This window comes from Paramormyrops kingsleyae, chromosome 7, assembly GCF_048594095.1.
Source record: "Paramormyrops kingsleyae isolate MSU_618 chromosome 7, PKINGS_0.4, whole genome shotgun sequence".
Classification (NCBI taxonomy): Eukaryota; Metazoa; Chordata; class Actinopteri; order Osteoglossiformes; family Mormyridae; genus Paramormyrops; species Paramormyrops kingsleyae.
In genome coordinates this window covers 22371924-22395633 of record NC_132803.1, presented here as the reverse complement: position 1 = coordinate 22395633, position 23710 = coordinate 22371924, and the positions used below count along the sequence as shown (strand labels likewise).

At 40.8% G+C, this 23710-nt stretch overlaps 1 protein-coding gene across 12 annotated transcripts in view; it reads right to left on the bottom strand.

Annotated features, from left to right (window-relative positions):
• Window positions 1-23710, bottom strand: part of LOC111841820 (disabled homolog 2-interacting protein-like) — a 213930-nt gene that overhangs the window by 110551 nt on the left and 79669 nt on the right. Inside the window, exon 1 of one of the 12 annotated variants that reach the window (XM_072714507.1) lies at window positions 20624-20743. The exons of 9 other annotated variants lie outside the window; for them this stretch is intronic. In XM_072714507.1, the coding sequence (XP_072570608.1) occupies window positions 20624-20692 (69 nt within the window). In that variant the 5' untranslated portion in view covers window positions 20693-20743. Of the gene's footprint in view, window positions 1-11254; window positions 11643-20623; window positions 20744-23710 lie in introns of those variants that run through there. 2 more of the 12 variants (XM_023807878.2, XM_023807872.2) reach the window with 2 other exon arrangements.

Here is a 23710-nt window from a genome sequence, read left to right as displayed (position 1 = left end):
CAGGACAAATAACAAGATGTCCAGTTTCATTTAAACTTTTGACGCTACTGGCAAGCTTTAGGAAAAACAAGCTAATTGGTTAATAACCCCAATTACACCAGTTGTCAAAAACGAATTTAAACATTATGACAGTGAGACAGATGCATGCAATATTTTCTGTTTTCTCGTAAAGCTGTTATCAGTTTAAAAACCATAAAACAGAAAAGCTTAATTTATTTAAAAAAAATAAAATTAATATTTTTTGGGCCTTAGTGTGCCTTGTGCTATTTAATTTATTACTCGATAGCTTGCCGCAATGAGTGCCACGATCACAAGGTGAGGGACAAAGGTCTCGGGAACTGGCGTGGTAATGAAATAGAAAAGGTTTTTTGAATTTAAAGAACAAATACGGGAAATAAACGGGATCACGAGGGATCGAAAACAGGAGGATCAGAACAAGGGAAGGCACTGGCAACACGCAGGTTTGATGTCAATGACGGGACTTGAAAAGACAGCACACGGAAGCACTTTTCTACATGACATGAGTAAACGAGAGGCAAATGGAGTGAGTAATACAAGGGCAGAAACTAGAGGTAAGACAAACGAGTGGCTTGTTAGGGTCTCGCTAGGGAGGAGAGAGGAGAGAGGAGGGTCAGGTGGACGTGGGAGGCAGAAAGTGACAGCCACAAGCAAACATTGGATAAATGGTATGGAAAACAGATGGATGGATGGACAGAATGTAAGTGCCTTTATTGAGCTTACTCATTAAAAGACACTGCATGTCTCCAAAAAAATCAAACCTATGGACTTCAACCTTTAACGTTAGTTACACTTTTACTTAGAAAATCTACATTAACATACATTTATTCAGTCATGTTGGTTCCCATCGCATTTAGCTGACCTATTTATTTAGAAACATTTAAATTATCTCCTATACCTACACCGCACTTAACAAAAACATACTCCTTTAGGTTAATCACCTGTTGATTTCATTCAGTGTAAATATCCCCTTTCTCTGATCTGTGCCCGTCAGGCTGCTACACAACATACTTTATGTCCATTCTCAGATTTGGCAATTTTCAGTGATAGGTTGCCATGGCAACCATCCAGCTATTCTGAAGACTTGAAGGCAGTTAAGTGGATTAGATGCATGTCTCCATCTCTGATACTTCTTCATATAATCAAAATGTCTAAAATCATTCACTGCTGTAAAACTGACAGTACTTCTTTACCTGGCTTCTTCTGAGTAAATTTTCTAATTTATGTAAATTACAAATCCAAATGAACATCATTACCAATAAGAATATTCTGGGAAGCATTACACAGAATGTATATTCTGAATCTGATGATGCGATTATTTGTTGATTTGTTGTCTTCTACATCAGGGATTCTCAACTTGTAGACAAGTTCTGAAAGGGTCGTGAGACAGAGATGCAAATGTAAGCATTTTAAAACCAGCAAGCTCCCATGCTGATCCACAATCAGATTTCCTAGCCCCAATCTTAGAATCAACCTATATAAATGGGTCTTGGGTCAGCAACTGCTTAGCGCAAAACTAGTGAACATTCAACCAATCCAAGAAGCCAAACCACAGGTGCTTAATTTAAAACTCACTGGCACATCCAATGAGATTTGTGCAATAGGCATTGAATGACGTAAACTGCAGAGTGCACTGCATGCTTAATCAAAGTGTTAATTTAGACCTATACTTGATACAGGTTCGCGACTAAGCTGGCATGGTAAAAAGGACACTATGGTACTACCCACTGAGCAACCTGACACCCACGTTCATTGTAAACATACAGAATCTGAGAAAATATATTGTTTTTAATTTAGTCCATTCTAAATATCCATCCTCTAAATAATCCATCCATCCATCTTCCAAACACTTATCCTCGACTAGGTCACAAGTTCAGTAATTTTTGGAAAATAAAAATATTTGCACAACTCCTTTGTACTCTGCCTTTTCAAATTTCAGACAGTGGAGTAATAAAATGTGACTGATCAAATTATTTCCAGACCTGTTTGAGCAACCTCTTCAAAACAGCCCAGAACCATTTACAGATACACAATTCGTCAGGAATGCGGTTTCTAGCACCGTAACATGAGCATTTTTAGCCACTGAACATCATATCCTTGCATGTGTTTATACACATAACATGACATATATTTGTACAATATCCACACACATGTTAAATGCCTAATATTATAAAGACAGATGGACGATAGATAGATAGATAGACAGACAGACAGACAGATAGATAGAAATGAGAGTTCAGTTACTGAGATCCATATGTAGTTATAAGTTTAATTCAACAGTGCACTGAGTAACATTATACTAATAAAATAAAACTGCACACTTTAAATAAGGAAAACAGGGCACACTCACACATATGGGCAAACCCCATGACAACAGACGGAGAACATGCAAATTCCACACACATGAAGCCATGGTAGAGACTCGAACCCAGGTCCTAGAGATGGTAAGTAACAGTGCCAACCACTGCACTGCTGCGCCACCGCACCACCCCAAGAGGGAAAAATAAGCTATTAAAATATAATGACGTATAAGAACTACAAGTATGTATGAATGAAATTTCCCATAATCTGACTTAACATGTTATCTGAAACCAGTGCAGTGCTTTTTTTTTTTACATTGTGCCATTTATGGGAATGCAAATATTGTATTAGTTGCTCTGAGGAAAAAACAGGCTCCTGAAACAACAATTAGCTAATGTTAATGAAAGACGTTGCCACTAAAGCATCATTCATATCGATCTTACAGCATCTGTCACAATGTGAACATCCATCAGTTTCCTTTGCTACTCCGTACTGCCCACCGTAACGGCAAATTAACCTTCATTAATACAGGGTCAGGTAGCACACTTCCTACACTCATCCGGAACCTTCTTCATTCAGGAAGGCTCCCATTTCCATTTTAGCGAATTCCACAAACCTTCTCCACATAGGTGGGGCCCCCAGTGTGAATTTAACCCTTGCAGGAGCATGGTGAACAGAGCTGTAAGGTAAATAGCGGCTGATCGTACAAACACTATGGATTTCATGTGATACATCTCAGTGTTTCAGGGAGTAAGCAGGGAAAATTAGATACTCATGAAGATCTCGTCCTCTTGATCTGTGAAATGTCCCAGTCCAAATGGGCCCCTTCAATGGGCCTCCAGAAAATGCTGTCACTTTTGTGTCTTGATGGGAAATTGTACATAACATGTAGTGATTTGTGGGGGAGGGGGTTGTTTTGGGGTCAGGATGATTCCTGATGCCTGAAAATGGAAATTAAGTCTTAAAAGAGGTGTCAGGTGTCCAAAGAGGGGAGCAGGCAGCTGGGGCCTGCTCTGCATGTGGACGGGGTCACACGCCAAACACATTTTTGACGAATCATAGGATCAGAAGTTGGTTAGAACCTATGTCTGCTTTATCTTTGCACAGCTGGGAACGTGAGTTTTAAGCAAAGGGGCCCCTTTCTTTCAAACACCACTTGGAAAAATACTCCTTTGTATTATTTTCTTTACATAATCAGACAGAATTAGCCTTTACTCCTACATTCAAAACGTGAAAGATCTGAAAGAATGAAGACCTGAAAGAATGTGTAATAAACACGACGTGTCCACTTCAAACGCCTGTCAAATCGGATAATGCAAGGAGGCCATTTTTCTGTTTCAGATTCCAGGGCTGCTCTGTCTCAGGAAGCGGGGGGGGTATGAGCTCATCGAAAACAAATGACCAGCAAGCAGTCTGAAAGAGGAGAACTTTCTAAGCCGTGATCCTCCAACTTTGCTCTTTGATTAGCAATCGGCTCAGATTTGTTACAGGACTGGGACGTGGCATTCTCTTAATTTCTAGCTTCTCATTCAAAAGCAAAAACAAACCGACCTCTCACCTGATTACTTCTCCCTATGATGGGGGATGCAGTTGTTCAAAAAAATGTGTCTGCGATTTCAAAGAAACTGATGACAATCAACTGAGAAGAACAGGGTGCATCGAAGCAGAAGAGGTGTCTGTTTTACAGTTTAAGACACTCAAGCCCATCTCCAGTGCTCACAGGCCACAAGCTATGGTAATTTTCATGTGACTGAGCTGTTGACTGAATGCAGTGCACACCCAAGATCAGATTAACCAAGCACCTTAGTGTGGCATGAAGATCAGACTAGCTTTTCATCAATATTCATCAATAGATCAATATTAATTGCAAATTTGTTAATTATTATCAACAGAAAACATGTTGCAGTGTTACCGTTTTAAAATAATGTTATGTCTCTGTGTAATACTTTATAAAATCTAAATGAGAATAAATTACCATTGAATTTTATCGGTTATTTGTAGTGCAAAAAAACCAGAAAATACATTAAATACATAGTAACTTCTCTTTGTTCACCATTTTAGATATTCCTTAGTATTACTAACATGTTAGCACTACTGAGTAATGTGTATGCTCAATTACGTATTCATTCAATTGAGCATTGCGTCACATGTTCAAACAACAGCTCAATGAAAGTAAAAAGGGTGAATTAACAGCTGAGTATAAATAGAAAACAGCTTACCTCCCAGAAAGGAGTTAGACTCTCCTTCTCCTGTAACAATTCTCAAATGTGGACCGAAGTTACTGCCTATTTCAACAAAACACAGGCATGGATGCCATAGGTAACTGTTTCTATTGAAATTGTATTTGCCATGAGGACACATTCTTAGAATGATACCATATAACATTGTTTGATTTTTAGCTTGATTTTAACACTATTGTACAGGTTTATGGGACTCATAAAATCATATTCTGAGAAATTTATACATCAGAGTTCTGACAGTAGATATGATGGCAACAACTGAATAAGACGAGTAACGTTGCCTTTTATTTTGTTATATAAATACCAATTTTATAAAGATGTTAATTTAGAATCTTTAAGATTTGTCAAGCAGCAGAATAAAGTGGTAAATACTTGACAATACCCCTTCCTTAGGTCTCTTATTTCTTCTCTGTAATAAACACACATGCCAATGATTGATTATAATTTACCCATCGGCCTGCAAAGTCCCACAGCAGAGCACCCTGAAGGAGAGAGCACGGTGATCTGGTTTACCCACGCTCCCTAAGGTGTGGGGGACATGCAGTAGAAAGAAAGTGAATGGGACTTCAAGAAGAATTCTTGATAGCAGGGGCTATTATTCTCTATAAAGCCTGCAATCAGTCTAAACGCCTGACACATACAAATTACGATGATCCGAAACACACATGAAAAAAGCCTTAAGGATTTTAAGAGGTTTTTAAAAAGAAAAGCTAAGCTGAAGAGGACACTGACTGTAATTACTTTGCAGCTAACAGGGCAATTTGTCCGCTGTCTTTATCTCCTGCTGGTGACACTGCGAGTTTGTGACCGGTCCTCAACAACAAACCTCACGCTGAACAAACGCCAAGTAGCATGTGGAAAGATGGCCTTCATATTTCTTCCTTTGAAGTTCTTCCTCAGCTATGTGTTATTTTACACTGTTCCCTGGCTTAGCAAACACCCTTTTCCATATCCTCTTGCTCGATACCTCATCCCAAATAGCCACAGTCTGGAGAAAAGTCATGTTAGACAATTGGCATGTGACAGATGAGCGGTGCCCATTACTGGAATCCATCCTCCACATTGCTCACTGTACATAATCAATAAATAGAGAAATGTAGATCAAATTTCTACCATTGGTGCATCTCGTTTTCCACTGGGGAGTCCAGCAGTACAAAGGATAAGGAACAAGACCATCTATGTGATAACAGAACAAATATAGACAATATGTCACATATCAACGGGGCTCCTTTTCAAAACATCTATGGAACATATGTTACAAAAAGTAAGAGATAAAACTAGGTCATACTCTATAATCAGGGCAAACAGTTGTCATGGGGATTGAAATATCTTTTGAATAATTTACATTTAAGTTACAATGATTTCATTTAAGTTTCTGACATCACACCTGACTTTGTCACTGAATAGGTCAACATTACTTCATTATTCCAACAGGGGACAAAGGCAGTAAAAGAGTCACTAATCACAGAGGCTGTACAAATGTAACATCCAACTGTCATCTATCCAAAATCCATTTGAACTATAACAGTACTCTGTCACATTCTGAACAAACCTTCTGCATGCAGGAGGGTACATCTGCTGTAGTTTAACTCAAGTGTGTAACAACCTTAGCCTCCTCTATTAACAAGTCATCGCAATCAAACAAACAAGTCTAAAACAAACAAAATATTTTTTTAAAACCACAAGGCACAAGCTAGTGTCATTGATACTGATCCACCAAATTGGAAAATTTTAAGGATAAAAACATACCTTTTGAAACAAGACAGAAAAATGTCAAATGCTACTTAAAAAGTGAGCTTAAAATCCATCCAGTCTCTGCTTATCCTATGTGGGGTCTCAGGGGGCCTGGAGCCGACCCCAGAGGCAAGACAGGAAGCAGCCCAGGATGGGGTACCAACCCTATTCACTCACACAGGCACACCTACAGGCAATCTGGTAACACATGAAGGACATGCGAACCCCCCACCCCACACACACACACACACACGGCGGAGACTCAAACCCAGGTCCCGGAGGCGTGAGGTAACAGGGCTACACACCACACCACCGTCTCACCCCAAGCTTAAAAATCGTGCCATCCAAAGTGAATTTACACACCAAAAAAATTCAGGTTTTAAAATTCTGTTTCATTTTTTACTTAATTTCTTTCTTCATGCTCCAAGCTGAAATTCCATCACAGATATTTTTTGGGCCAGTTTACTTAACTATCAGCTACATACCGATTATCTATAGACACGAGGCACATATTATAATGGAGCTGAAAAATAAATATTGTCTTGTGACGTTGTAGCCATGGTAACGTTGTAATGTGATGCATTACTCACATGTTTGTGGTGATGCTGGAGTAAACAAACCAATTGTAGTGCCAGTTGTATAATAGTATAGCACATACAATTATGGACAGTACATATTACCTGGTAATGATAAAAACAGCTGTGTTATGGTTATGTATTTACTATACTGTACTTTTTATTGTTATTTTGAAATGTACTCATTTTAACACACACACACACACACACACACACACACACACACACATATATATATATATATATAAACACACACACATATATATATGGGGTTTTCTGTAGCCCGAGGGTGTAGTAGGCTATACCACCTAGGTTTGTGTAAGTGATGATCTCTCAATGATGTTCGCACATCCACAAAATCGCCTGTCAGAGCGTATCCCGTCTTTCAGCAATGCATGACTGTAATGGCAGGTTACTGGCAATGGTGGTTTGGGCTAGTCAGTCATTGATGGTCTGTAATAGAACTGTTATAGGATTACAAATGAGTGTAACTCTGGTTGTGCTGTCTGGGTTGTGGTTCGCACATACATGGTCATTTTGTGCGGTGACATATTATCTACAGCTATATCCCCCACCCTCGCTAAGAAAGACCCTGATGAATATTCTCAAGTGATTTTCAAAAATGATTGTAATTTCACTTGTTGACAATGCAGACAAATGATAAAGGACGCAAATTAATAAGTTCTACTAATCCACACAGCATCAGAGCCATCAATTTCAGGGTTACAGTGTCGACAGGCTTCGATTAATCTACACAGCCATAAATAAATAGGCCTAGCCAGCCAGAGAGTAATAATTGGCCAACTGTTTCTGTGCAAGAAAATGAGCTTCCAAAAGGAAATTATACATTAATTATACATATTCGTCTTGATTTAATCTTAATTTAACTGCAATCCAGTCTTCATGAGTCTCCTAGCTTATGAACGGACACAATATTTTCTTTAGGTCATGCTCAATTTGAGGCAACTGTTGACAAACACACCATGGTTCAGGAACACATTAATTTCAATATATTTTAATGTGGTTAATGTGAGCAATGATTCTTTGCAATCTGTTTCATCATAGCACACATCATACATAATCCTCACTGTGGGCCACACAGACTCTATTGCTGATATTTTACTCTAATTATCACTTCATCTGAGGTACCCAAAATGCAGAAGCACACTCACTCGTTGAAGCCTTGGAGTGAAAGACTCATACGTCTTGGTTGTGAGCTCACTCTTGTAAAGTTAGTCTAGCGTAGCACCTCCAGTAGTATTATGTATGTGGTAATGTCTCGCCTTGGAGTAAGGGGGGGACTCTTGGTGACAGACTTTGGTCTTCAGCTCAGTTTACTAAGCACATCTGTAACTGTAAAGCAATGATGGTAGTGAATGTTAAGGACATGGCTGCAGTTGCAGCCTGACTGCAACGTCATTTATCACGTGCGTTTTAATTAGTCAAGAGGGCTAAAAGGTTGCTGTGCTTCCTGATAGACAGTGAAAAAAGTTAACTTGTTTTGCTTAGTTAATACTGTCCTTTGTCTTTAAATCATTTGTGGGAACACGCCGCAGAAGGAAGTCCATGTTTCCACAGTGGGCGAAACAGAGCCTTGAATTCCTGGAAGAGACTGTTGACTGTTGAGTTCATACAACCTACTTCCGAGAGGCCGCGATACATGCAGGTCCGGCCACAGAACATGGCAATGATGTCAGTGAGGCACTGGGAAGCAGGTTTCCGTAGACAAATCACATTAGAATCACTTATGATTTATCATCCTAGTCAATGTCAGCTGTCTGCATTCTTGATCTATGTAACGTCTGACACCTTTTTTTTTCTTGCCTGACATACATTATATAACATTCTCAGGGAGTTCAGGGAAGTACTTTGGCAGCTACTAATCTGTAATGAATTGATAAAGATGTTGAGACAGCAGCACATCAAGATGCTCTTTAGAGACATTAGAAACATAAACAGGCTTCTTTCCAGAATGATCAGTCATGATCTGACAGATTGCAGTGTACTAGTCCCAGTATTTTTTGGGGGAAAATACTCATATAGCCCAATCCAGTCTGCATATCCAGCTCCTTGTAAGGTGACATTACACTATAGAGAGGATCCAACCTGTTTCCATCTTGCGTCACTTGGAATGCTGAAGAATCACAGGACGTGTGTCGAGACCTCAGAGACAAACAGGCTTAGTGTTGAGATAAGATGTGCCCCAGCTCACATAATGAGAGTTTTCTGTGTGTTTTTCAATAACAAAGACACAAGCTGAGGTCCCTGCTGTGTCACACCAAACAATTGCACCTTATATAAAGACCGGAATTAGTTCTGATACGTATGGTGTGATGAATCAAATTCAGCAGAAGCAGGAAATCAGCCACACATGTTCATGCATAACTGCACTGCCTGCTTTGCTAAATATCAAGGCATGCTACATGCCATCATATGTACTATGAGGTGTCAGCGAACTGATGAGCATTGGGACTGCAACTGAAGAGGTACATGGCAAAAGAAAGAAAGAAAGAAAGAACAACCAGAATGTATAATGAACTAAATGTATTTTTGCATGAAAGTGTAAAGAAAACATCTGTCCTTACACCATACCAAAGCTCCGTCTGTCATTTGTTTTTCCTGTGTGGAGAAACTCCCCTAAATGCATCAAAATTCTTTTGAAAACTGAGGGGATCCATCTGTCAGAGATCCAAAGACAATATTCGTAACGCCACCCTGTCAGCTGGCGAACCCTCAAAGGCAGCCCGTTTTATAGCACAGGAGACGAATCGGCCTTTTTGGCAGCTGGGCAAACGGGTATGTCGCACTGTCAGCCCCGTGGAGAAACCCCACAGCACAAGCAAAGAATCGTGTGCGTGATTTGTGCAATGTGCGGGGAGCGTGCAGGTGCCTTTAAGATGACTTGAAAGATAGGGCGCCCTTTTGTACAATAACAATTTATTTTGCAATTTAAGAGTTAACATAGTGTGAGATCTATTGTTCAATAACATTAAAAATGAAGAGATAGTATCACATGGCATGGTTAAAGATTTGTTGTTTACTGCTCTTTTTTTAATCTTAGCTGTATCTGTTATTCAAGGAAACAGGCAGCTCCCATTTCATGTTACTAAAGGACACATTCAAAGGAACGCCAGATAAACCTTATCTTTACAGCCTTCGTCTACAAACAGACAGGACTATGGAGGAAACTTTCTTTGTCTAATCTGATCATAAGGTTGGGGCAGCACAACGGATTCCTTTATTGCATTTTGAATATTGAAATTTCAGCCAACGGTTCTTATTGTTTGGCTCGAGCAGATATACAATCTTTCCATAGCAACGCAACGATAACTGCCATATAAACACTTCTGAACAATGCGGGAGCAATACAGCATGGGCAGAAAAAAGTACAATAATTTCCCTAAGATAAAAAGATCACCTGCAAATCTATTCTGTTACAAGCCAAACAGTCCCCTCAGTATTCAGATTATTAATATAATCCCACTCTCTTTTTGTCAAAAATAAAATAAAAAAAGGATACCTCAGTCATAATGACCGAATAAAAACATCTAAAATCATTTCTGATTATTTGCACCACTCATCCAGGCACTTACACTAGTATGATCCTGATGAGATATTTATTTAACAACACAATCTCCACATTCCATTAGCCTGCTTTGTCTTTCTTATTCTGACAAACAAAATAAATTAGTTACATTAGTTAAAGCTGAGCCTCAGGAGAAGTTTGGTGGAGTGAAACAGGACCCAATTTTAAACCTGTAGAGGCAGAGCTACGGATCTGCGGGACTGAGGGAGGTTAGTGCCACCGACACAGCAGCTGATAATACGGCGGGGACAGCTGGCACAGGACACAGCAAATAGCGTCACATGCTGCATGTTATGGCACTGTGCGAAGGTCAGCTAGAGCTCACCTGGGGGGGAGGATCAAAGCGGGCTCTCACTACACCCCGCGCACTGCAGTACAGGAAGCACGGCCACCAGCAACCGGGCCAGTGTGTACACAACATGCCAGGAGCGGACGAGACTCCGCGCGTCTCCCTTCCTGCTTCACAAATGGACACACAGTGCATTCTGCACGGAGGAATTCTAACCGGCCCGTTAGCGGTACCTCAGACAGAAGACAGCGTCGCAACATGGATGTGCTCACTTATTTTCAGTGTGTTCATCAAGTAAAACCAGAACCAAGTTCTGTTTTCCTACTTTTTGAGCCATTCAATGCAAATCCCAGTCTCAGCTACATTACTTCACATTATTGCAGAGGGTGCATTATTAATGTTTAAATGAGTCAGCTAGTATCATAACGCATTTTAGAAGGCAGAAGGGAAGTTGGCTACAGGTTTTTCTGAAGTGTGTGGGAGGCAGAGAGTGACAGGCAGTGGCAGTTACCCCTGTTTGCAGGACGACTCCGACTGCGAGACCGACTGCGCTGTCGCTGTAAGCGGGTCCGGCCCAGTAGCCGGTAGTAGTAGGAGGGTCTGCCAGAACTTTTCCTCACTGTGCTCGACATAGTCCAAAACAGGCACAAATCCCCCGGTCGCTGTGCTCCGTCCTGTCTTGTCTCCACAAGTTTTGCTCACAACTCCCAAACTTCAGCAGTGGATCCCTAAAATATCACTGCCAGTGCCATGATTAACTCACTTCTCCGCAGCTCTGGTGGGTGAGAGGAGCTTGAAATCTTGAGAAACGCTAACTTCACTCCCAGAGGAAGCAAACAATGTAGTCCCCCTTCCAGCAGATAAGTCTGTTTTACTTGGACCGAGAGAAGCAGTTGGTATGCCATTGATGAAAGAACAAAAGTTGGGTTTAGGGTAAAACCCGGCCTGGATCTGCGAAGCCAAAAGCGGGACTGGGATGGGAGTGTATGGAACTCAGGCAGAACTAATATGAGACATGTGGAAGTCATTCTCTGAATTATCTAAATCAAAATCAAATGTGCTATGGGTGACTATCTCTATTTTCTGTACCACACCAAAGCAATCCATAATGTTTTCTTCTTAAAAAGCAACTCCTACCAACAAAATTATTCAATTATAAAATTATAAATGCTAAACATATTTAAGCAGGTACAGATTTGCTTGAGTGCTGGAGTTGTGAGTACAGGCACAAAGGCAGTCAGAAATACTGCAAATGAATCAAGGTCTGTCTGTGAGATTTAAATAGTTTGGCGGTCTGAACTTTCCTAAAAATGTTTAATGTCATGATACTAGAAAGAAAACATGCTGCGAATACTTTTGATTAAAAAAAAGTTTCCAAAGCTGAATGACTAGGTGAACGGCGTGAGCCGTGAATTCTGAGGGACTCCAAGGTTCCTGCAAGCACATTCCAGCCCGGTGGCTCCTTGCTAATTCCAGGTTTTCACGGGAGCCCGCTCAGAGGAAGCGGCGCTCGCTCTAAGCAAAGCTGAGAGTGGCTGGGGGGGGGGCTGCTCAGGTCCGGCAGCTGGGGGGCAGACGGGGCCGTTCGCAGCCAGGCAGGGACAAAGAGGGGGGCGGCCCTCAGAGTGAGCAGGCGGTGTGCCACCCTGACAGACTCCCCCCCAAACGCGCCTCTTCTGCCCCCCCCGAGAAGCGTTCCAGGGGAGTGCTGCTGCTCGATTTCACCAGCGTCCCCTAGCATGAGCCCAATTTGAAGTACACAGCATCTGAGTATCACAGAAGTGGGCTTGCATGACACGAATTGCCATTTTTGTGGTGCAGTTTACTTAGAATATAAGCAAGAAGAAAAAAATTTGAAATAGTTTTTATAAGTTCTCAGGATGATTTGGCCAATGAGGGAAGGGAAAATCCTTGTGGGAATTTTTAACGTCTTATAATAAAGTGGTTATTTATTGCTACTTATTACACACTGAGAGAAAAAAAGAAACAGATGACATTTATTATGTTAATTGACTGGCTCCAACAAGAAAAACAGGTCTGATTTATCAAAAATTTTCCAAGCACAGCTGGATGCATGGCTTGCGTTTTTAGGGACACTTCCCTGGAGGCTTATTGGGATTGCTTTCCGTAAACAGCCAGGCTCTGCAGAAAGGGCAGCAGCAGCGCATACGGGCAATACAAGGAGTGCTAGGAATTCACACCCCGAGAAATCTGCTGTGGGGTAAACACTGGAAATGTCACCCCTGGGAGCTCCTACACATTTTTTTCGGAAGGCATCTGTGCAAGCCAAATATTTCTTAAGTAAACTACTGTTTTAACATGCTATTAGCACATCTAGCCTGTTGTTTTAGACAAAGGTCTTAGAGAGCTAAGCAGAAAACAAGCCGCAGTGGAGGAGATGTGATTTCTGATCACAGCTGAGATCTTCCCTGTCCTCAAAGAGAAGCACTTCATGAATCCCAATGACCTAAACATCTAAAGTGACAAAAACTCTTAGCTTGATGACACAATTATCACAGGCAGAAGTAAATTAAGACAACACTTAAAACAATCATTTATATAGTATTTCACAGAAGCAAAAAGTAAACCAGCAATTTAATGAATGTTAGTATCGTGCCAGAATGAATAGCAGATGAAAAGGAAGGTACATTTTATGTACAGGAAATGAACAAAAAATGTATATATTACAAACAACACAAGACATCTTCCCAAAAAGCAGACACCACTATTCCCAGTCTCCTTCCAGTTACTGCTGATCTTTTTCCATCATGCAGTTACAATTGTAGGTGATACATCTAACATCTACTTAAATTAATTTAAGACAAAAGAGTGACCATAATATAATAATAATAATAAAGTATACAGTTAGCACAAGTTAGGACAATTATGTGAAAATTAGCCCATGTTTTGTGTATAATAAAATTATATAATATAATATAATATAATATGGTCCAATATAGTGAATTGCACCAAGATTTCTATTAATAAAATAATTATAATGTAAGCAGAAGAAATAATATTGGCACGCTGCTATAAACACAGTGAGAAAAACAGGTCAATCTGTGAGACTTGGGGCTACTTCCTGTTCTCATGCCTCCCGATGACAGAAACATCACAAAGCGAAGACCTACATTCCATGGGGACGAATGTTTCTCCCTAGGCAGTGTTTCTGTGTTTGCGTACAGCATGACAGAGGGTCTTTATCCCAGTGGATTGTGGGAGAATTCCTATTCTGAGCGTGCTTTTTTTTTAAAGGAAACTTTAAAATGTGAAGATTATGCTGAGATTTATGAAGTGGGTGGCAAAACACTCTTGAGGAGAAATATAAAAGATCATCAGTTTAAGAGAATCATTGAGGAGTATAAGAGAATCACTGAGGAGTATAAGAGAATCACTAAAGAGTATAAGGGAATCACTAAAGAGTATAAGAGAATCATTGAGGCATATAAGAGAATCACTGGGGAGGATAAGAGAATCACTGAGCAGTATAAGTGAATCATTGAGGAGTATAAGAGAATCACTGAGGAGTATAACCGAATCACTGAGGAGTATAAAAGAATCACTGGGGAGTATAACAGAATCACTGAGGAGTATAAGAGAATCATCGACTTTGAGCGATACATAATCATAAGTATGGCCAAGGTTTAAATTTCACCGATACTATGATCTCCCACAAAACCCTCTTTCACAAACATTATTTATCTGAGGTTTTCCTGTCCATATTGCTTTGCACTCTCACAGTAATTGCATCAAAGCAATGTTAGATGGAAATGGAAACTTGATTATGCATGATTGTGACACAGAACCATTTAGCTGTTAGTGGACATCACTGTCAGTCAATGTCACATTTTTAAATTGCCACTAGATGTTTGTCATGTAAATTCCATCATGGCTGACTCTGTGACACCTGCGTCACACAGATGTACATTACAAAACAGCCCTTTGTCCTTCCCTACACTCTCCAGGCCACTAACGCATTAGCTGTTCATCATTCAGAGTGTCTCAGCTGGGAGCCCATTAAAGCAGGAGGTTGCATTTCTGAAGCTCACTGCATGTTACCCATTCAGCTTCAAAAACTCTGTCAAGCTGTATTGCAAAGGACACTCATCAGAATTGTCTGTGAGGAGCAGAGATCCGGCGATGACCTATAGCCACTCAGGCTGCTGAAATTTCCACTTAACTACCATAAGACGCCACAACCATGTTCACTGGGAGAAGCCATTTATGAAAGGATCTCGCAGAAGAATATATCGCTTGGGAAGCAACTCTCAAAGAAGGCCGACGTTCAGTCAGAAAATAACTGGTTACTGTAGATTCCAACTAAGAACTGCACACAATTTAATGCAAGAAGTAACTAGCTGTTTTACCTGAGAGTAAAGCTGCTTAACTTGTATCTGTTCTATTCACTTCCAGCTGTATAAAGTGATAAAGAGTAAAATCTAAATATTTGCATGGGTGCTTTGCGTAAAGCAATGAGGAAATGGGCTTAAAATGGCGACCCTCTTGTCTGTTGGGGTGTTTGCTGGATGCTGAATAAGGAGTACAGGGGGGACAGAGGGAATGGGGAGGGTGCGGAATAACAAGAGACACTGCAGTTAAACATTAAATATGACTCATGTAGTAGCAGCTAGTACGCACACTAACATACATGGCTGAAGGGGTCAAAACGCAAGATATGTCATTTACAGTAGATGCTCGTGAAAAAGTACAAGGTATTACTGGTAAGTTCTGAAAAAAAAGATATGTACCAAATTAACATGTGTATCTCCATCTTTAATTATAGCTAGTTCTTGATTTTTCTTCCTTGACATTGAAGCAGACTAAGAGGCTGCGTTCAGTGTCTCCTGCAATAGCATTGAACAATACGAATCCTTGTGAGGATCAAAACATTTTTATGTTGCCAGTGAATAGTCACATAATTAACGTTGGTCTGAAAGACTCTCGAGATTTTGTATAGTTAAACTGGGGCTCAAGAACAAGGCTCACTTTGGCAGAAAGGACAAGTTATTGAACTCCTGGTATCTCAAGGCATCCAGATACAAGCGTGGCAATGACTGCAACACTGTTGTTATAATCATGCCGTAAGTTTATGCACCTTAATCTTTCAACAGTGCAACTGATTTTCAAATAACAGAAAATCAAGTAAAGGTAACACTAAAAAAAGCTCAAATAAAATAACCTCTACTGGGCTCTTATGCAAAGAAATATGAGATGACAAAGGTCATTCAAAAACACCGTAAAATGATACGAGAAAAGACCGTGATTACATAAAATACATTTAACACATTGTCAATAAATTGATCTGCTGTGTTGTTCTTAATGACTTAATTTCCCACAAAGCCGTACAGCCCTAAAATACGTAACTCTCATGTTTCCATTTGTGCCAAAGTGAACAAATTACAGAGCAAAAGAGAAATACATACTTTGTGTTGTAATTATTTATATTTGCATGGATCTTACATAATATCCTCATCATTTTGTGTCCAAATCGGCACAGGAAAATGGGAATCAAGTTCAAACAAGAGAGTTACAGCAGTAGAATCTGTAGTAGAATGTCACATATTCCTCAGCTGGTTTCATTATGTCCAAATGTCCCAACCTTATGCATGCAACATGATCTTATTTTTTCATCCATCCATCCTATAACCTTACATGTCTACTCATATTAGATGATCTGCAATCTATTGTGCTTATAATTCAGAACACAAAACAGGGAAAATAACAGCAGAAATGTCAAATAAGTATGACTTTTTTCACCTTTTTCAACAATTTAAAAGAAAAACTCTTTAGCCCAAACTGCAGAGACCCAGTACTGTGTCTGGGATACAGAACTTACAAGGAGGAGACTGCTGATACCCTGGGATGAGGTTTCACTGACGCGGCCGCCTTATTCAGACTGCACTCAGAAGCCATGCTTTCAGTGTCACAACAGGCTTACAGAGAGGAAGCCAATTAGTTTGTATGACAATTTCAAAATTCACTTATGAACCTTTCGTGTGGAAAATCACAAATGGAACGGAAATTAGAAATGGAGGCAGGGGCTCCAAGCGATAAAGCACATGATTTGATGGAAGTTAGGATTCGATTTGGGCAAATCCATTTTCATTCCATACATCTACAGCATCCAAAGAACATGGGATAAGGTGGTGGCGTAGAAGGTTCCACAAGGCCCACTGGCCAATAAGAAGGCCACAGAGGCGAAGCTCACATCAGAGACAGCAAAGCGCCCTGACCCCTGAGTGAACCCTCTGTAGCAGGGAGGTAGGTTGGCTGCAGCTGTATTTGTTTGTTTTAAGGTATTTTTGTGATGAAGCTGGCATCCGAGGCTGCTAACAAGGCCTCCCCTTTCCCCACCCTGTCAGCACTGCCAGCTATATTTGGAGGCCACTGTTCAGATTGAATTAATGGTGAAGTCGCACTCTTCTCAACACAAACAGCTACAGTTTATTGGTCCCTCCGCAGCTCTTCCCTTCAGCAATGTGACTTTCAGAAATGATGCTGGGCCAGCTGAAATACGCCCTGACCATTCATTTTAATTAGCGGATCTGAATAATGACTTGGGGATTTTTGAGCGCAAAACTGTCATTCAAATTTGCCTTGCAGAAACACAGGAAATGTTACATGGAATCCCAGAGTTTTTGAAACACAATATCAGGTCTGGACTTCTCAAGTTTTGACACAAAATAGAAGCTGGTGGAATAACAAGGACGTGACAACAGGGAGCAAACACATGGCATGAAGAAAAATTCAAGCTTTGTGCACACTGAGCCATGTAATCAGTCTTAAATGGGTAAGAGAACCAGCAAGATCAACCCCATTATTCTGGATAATGGGTCTATTTCTTACCAAGCACACAACCATCAGAATGAAAAGCAGACTGCAGCCACGCTCACAGAAGCCAGTCCAGGGTTCAAGTACACAAGAGAGCAACCTTGATGTAAGGCGACAGAGGGGCAGGATAGACCCACATGTACATGGTTAACATGCCTGCACACAACCTAAATAAAGGAAGTTGCGGTAATTAATACAACGAGGGACAAAAATGCATTTCAAAGAAAGATGCTGTTCCCGCTCACCTGTTTTGGTTTTGCACTCTTCCGGCTCACATTCTGAGCTGAGATGTTCACTTTCTTCCACATCGCCTACTTTGTCGAGTGCTTTGAGGTTTTTACTCTTAGGCTACAAATGTGCAGCAGCCTCCTGCTCTTCACAGGAGACCTTTTACTATAGAGTCTGCCAGGTTTTGGCCCAAAATGCCGCCGGCTGCGAGATTCTATCTCGCCTCTTGGCTTGGGCTTCATCAGCCACCATTTTTATTTGCGTGTTAGAAGTTACAGATCCCACTAGAAGATTCTTGCTTTCATTTCTTCTGCATGCTACTAATTTAATGAAATGAGTCTGAACATGCAATGCAAAGCAGTTTTCCATAATATTTATCTGTGTATAAGCCTGTTGCTTCTGAAGATTAACATAAATATTAGCTTTGGACGTAGGAGTTTGGGGTGACATTTAATATGGGCAAATGAATTCCTTAATCATGGATTAAACTTTTATACTCATGAAAGATTTGCAAGAAACCTAACTATGAAACATAGATAGATATTGGGCTATTAACTAATGTTGCACAGCTTCACAAAAAGTGCGTTTGCCCTGCCCTCATCTGGACAACTGAGGCACTGCAGAAGAATAACCAATAAAGATTCAAGAGCATGCCTGTGACTTCCTGAAAAATTCTCCATTTAGACAAAACAGCAATGCTACTTATATTACAAGTATCACATACTGTATTACATACAGTCAGTTATAAAAAAGCTGAGATTTTACATGGCCCTAGAGTTGTAAGTGAATTGGGTTGATAACTATTCTGAATCACGTCAAAGAGACACATACAAGTCACATAGCCGGCGATGATGAGACCAAGTTGGCCATGATCACTGGAATTATGTCTACAAAAAAATCATGCTGTAAGAATATCTATGACTATGCATACCGTCCAGATTTGGACAAAGCATTGCTGTAAAACGTATTATGCTATTTCTCTTTAAGAATGTGTGTAATATACTGTGCATCTACACAAGGGTGCCGGGGGGGGTGGGGGGTGGGGTGGGGGGTAGGAAGAGGAAGTAGGACATTCAAGGATCCTTAAAAAATGTACATTATATAAATATATCTTGCTATTGATAACATTGATACTAGGGATATTCTTGAACTTCAGGGAAGCATGGATTTAAAAGTTAAGGAATCCAGGATGTGAGCTGCTGCAGACAAGAATAATACTATGGGTTCAAATTATTTGGATAAAGACATAAATTAGTGGTTATTCAGTAGGGGGTCTCCCAGTTCTGCTGAGCCAAGCAGTACTGGGCGCAAGGCAGGGGAAGATCCAGCGTGGGATGCCAGCCAATCACAAGGGTTACAGAAAAGAAAAACACAAAGATGTCCCAAAAAGAGACTCTGCTTTTGCTGCAGCATTTGTTTCCTTTGCCTTGGCTTGCATTACAAAAGGTTTCACTTTCCGACAGAAGAGGGGAGTTGGAAGGAGATCTGCAGCTTGCTTTGCTCCCGGTATAATTTCACAGGGGAATTACAGGAGGGAAGATGAGGTCATAACTCTGGCCATTTCACTGACATAATAACTATGCTAAATATAAAGAGAAATTTTAGAAAATAAGGTTATTATAAGTTTAGGGTACAGTCAGTGACAAACCTGTCATCTCTCCGGGAATCACGGTTTATTTATGCCTGAAATCAGCCTGTCTGAAAGCATAATGGCAACAGACATTAAACTGCTAAATGAACTCTGGGGTCTTCGGAATGCTGAGGCTTTGTATCCACAGAAACAGCTTCTCCACGCCTAGATCTCTGTCAGCAGCCACAGCCACAATCAGTGAGGTACCTTGCAAGCAGTGCATGTCCTGTTCATGATTGTATTCACTGAGATTTCTTTCTTATTACAATAGAAATTATTAAAACACTACCCCCAAACTTATAACTTCTCCAGTTATAAATGAAAAGCAATATGTAACATTTAAATGATATTCATAGTTAGAAGTACTGTTACGTTAAAAAAAGAAATTAAGATTTGTAATAATGTTATACCTTTTATTTATACAGTAAAATCAAATACCAAAGGAAAATATATACAAAATATCACCTTTTGCAAAACAAAGAGCAGAATGTTGTTCATTTAAATGAGGCTGTTCTTTCTACATCGAAATGATTTTTATGAATGTTTGCTTATTTGCCAACATTATGCATTTTCCAGTTATTGACAAACATAAAGGAAATCTGTGGCAAGAGAAAACATCCTCAAAAATGTCTGCCAAAAGCATCTGTATTTGTGCCAAAACAGACTCAACATTCTCACCAAGGAGTACATGCTCAGAGCTCTCACCCCAGAGGATACTCTCAGCACTCTCACCCCAGAGGATACTCTCAGCACTCTCACCCCAGAGGATACTCTCAGCACTCTAACCCAGAGGATACTCTCAGCACTATACCCAAGGAGCACATGCTGAGAGCTCTCATCCCAGAGGATACTCTAAGAGCTCTCACCTCAGAGGATACTCTCAGCACTCTCACCCTGGAGCACACTCTCAGCACTCTCACACTGGAGCACACTCTCAGCACTCTCACCCTGGAGCACACTCTCAGCACTCTCACACTGGAGCACACTCTCAGCACTCTCACCCCAAAGGATACTCTCAGAACTCTCACCCTGGAGCACACTCTCAGCACTCTCACACTGGAGCACACTCTCAGCACTCTCACCCCAAAGGATACTCTCAGAACTCTCACCAATGAGCACATGCTCAGAGCTCTCACCCCAAAGCACACCCTCAGCACTCTCAACCCCGGAACAAAAGCACAGCACTCTTACCTTGGAGCACACCCTCAGCACTCTCACCCTGGAGCACACTCTCAGCGACTCGAAGACATAAGATAACATAGAAATGATGTCTTCTGCAGGTCAGTGCAACTGTCTGTAATGTAGCCCGAGTGACCTTTAGAAATTATTACTACTCAGGCACTTTGCAGGGATGACATGCTGATCCCTGACTACCTGGGAACAAATGTTCCCTACAAAGTCTGAGAAAAAAAACAGCAAAAAAATAAACAAAAACACACACACACAACCACCCAGACACACACACCCACAAACACAAGGTCACTAAAAAAGCTTAGCAAATCCTATTTAAAAAGCCCAAACAATAATCAGTGGTGTTGCTGCAAAGAAATCGCTTAGTTTTGTGTAGAGAGGAACATAAATGACAACCATGCAGCAAGTAGCAGGTTTCAATGAAACTTCTGTCTGGGGTTGGATGACTATGCACCAAGGCAGCTTAAACAAACAAAGGCAGGGCAAGGCAGAGTACCTGTTCTGCAGCTGGAGTAACAATAAGCACTCTGTGTGTTCAGAGAATGCTAGAATACTAACAGGTACTCCAAGCAGCCAAACAGAAATGATTCATTCCAATTATTCTGTCTAGGACACAGTCAGGTTGGGAAAAAAATCAATTCTAGTTTGCTGTTGGCCTAATGGGCAACTTAATTTAAGTGGCTGTATATAACAGAGAAATGCAAAATGCAGCATTCAGTCTACAGATAAAATATGCTGTTGGCATCTATAGCAAAGAAAAGATACAGCCTGCTGCTCGCAAACCAGTTGACTTTAAGTTCTGATTCAGAAATTTTTAATCCATGAAGAATAGCTGCCAGTATTGCAAAAGAAAAACAACTTCAGTCTTGCGTAGCTCTGGGTCCTTAATAAGAAGGCCATCTATCTTAGTACGCTGAGGAATAAACAGCATCTCTTTCATGTATTTTAACTTTATATGGTGTTAAAATGATCAGTCATCAAAGCTGGAACATTCAGGGAGGAGCTCATTCCGGCATCCAAGTGGAACGACTGCTGCTCTTGGCAGCATAAGGGACAGAGATATCCTCACATGAAGCTGGAGGACCCTCAGAAATGTCACCCAGCAGCCTGAGCTGAGTCAGGGAGCTGATGAGAGGTCTGGGCGCTCCTCTGGGTGCACGCCACGCAAACATGAAACGGGCTGCAGAGCCAAAGGCAGCCCGACTCCGCATTCTTCTGAGAACGCAGCCTGGCAGCAACTCAGAGACAAGAAAAAGAAATCCTACTGCCGCCCTACAGACGAGGAAATGTGAGGTGGAGCAAACCTTTTTGGCACTACATGAAAACCAGAGACTCGTTTCAAAGCATGGCTGTTGTAGTTTAGAAGAAATGCTAACAAAGGCCAAAAGGACAAACACCAAAAGTCATCTGAAGCCTTCCATCAAGGCTGAACCCTTGCTTCAGCAGGACGAACATTTCATAATTATAAGTACAAAATCACACTGCAATCTTCCAGGGATCACCCTCCCCAGGGTGTAACGCAACCTTGTGCTTTTTCCAAAAATCACATGTAGTTCACTTGCTCTCATCTGGAACAACAAACGTTTGACCCTGCAAAAGCGAAGTCCAGCCAATTTAAAGCACCGATGATGCCAGACATTAGAATTATTACCTCAGAAACAAGGCGACTTGCTGTCAGCAACAGCGCGATCTGTGCTGCTGTCATACCTACAGTCATGGCTGCCACAGCCCAGAATCCAAGCAAAGCAGCATTCCTACTTACTAGTCACTACTGATTCTAGTAAGCCTTGCATAATTACAGAGTGGATGTAGTTGGAATGAATGCAATAAAAGGCCAGCCCCACCTGCTAAGGGGGAGTGACCGCTTATAAGGCTGAACTGGAAGCAGCACCTTCTGAGGTACTTAATAATCCCTTCAAGATCCTTAAATACTTGTAAAACCCAGTAACTACTGGACGTCATCTACAAGCCTCAATTAACACAGCATTCCTGCTTTCATACGGGTACAAGTTAGCCTTAAATACAGGCTGTGAAAATCTGACAGGCTATCAGATAAATTCAAAAATCCTCCTCACGCCTTCATTCAAGATGTGTTTCTGGGCTAGTTACTGTAGCATTTACTGCTGGAGTTAAGATCGCTAGCTGTTGTAGCAGCAGCAATATACTCTAGATACCGGCCCTTTTCTTGTCTGATGTAATCTGTTAATACAGTCAAGCATCAAAGTGAAAACACCGAATGAAAAATATTCTTGACACGTGAGAGGAGAAAAGCTACTTTATTTTTTAACATATCAATCCATGTAGCAATAAGAGAGAGTAAAAAAACATCCAAATTATGTTGTGGCAAATGCAGCTGCATGTAACTAGGAGTTGCTCTTGCCAACTTATTAAGGCAAAATATAAATATACAAAAAAATACAAATTCAAAATAGAGAGAATCCCCCCCAAACAATAAATCACAAAATCGGCAAGGCTCTAGTGTAAGAAACTGAAGTGGCAGAATGGCTACCACACGCCTAACAAAGAATTATGTATAACAGTCAGATACCAAAGAAGCAGTGACCTGAGTATCTGATAGCAGGAAACACCAGTAACTTGTCCCAAAGCTGAGACAAGACCTAAAACAATTGACATAGATAAATCATTTACTTTGATGACAGCAAAAAAAGTCCTGAACTACAGCTGACTTTAGAACATGAACCAAATGGAAAAATGAAGAATAACCAGGCAGGCTGTGTAACCACATAAATGTTCCAGGTTACAGACAAACATGCATTAAGTTCACAGATGTTGGCTAGACCGACATTAGCAAAAGCTACCCATCTATCATACACAGAACACAGACAGAAAGGGGGGAATCCCAAATATCCATCTGAAAAATGTTAGTATGCAGAAAACGAAATCCACAGTCCTGTACCTCCATGCTGCAGTCCTGTACCTGAATGTTGCAGCCCTATACCTCTATGCTGCAGTTCTGTACCTGAATGTTGCAGCCCTATACCTCTATGCTGCAGTCCTGTACCTGAATGTTGCAGCCCTATACCTCTATGCTGCAGTCCTGTACCTGAATGTTGCAGCCCTATACCT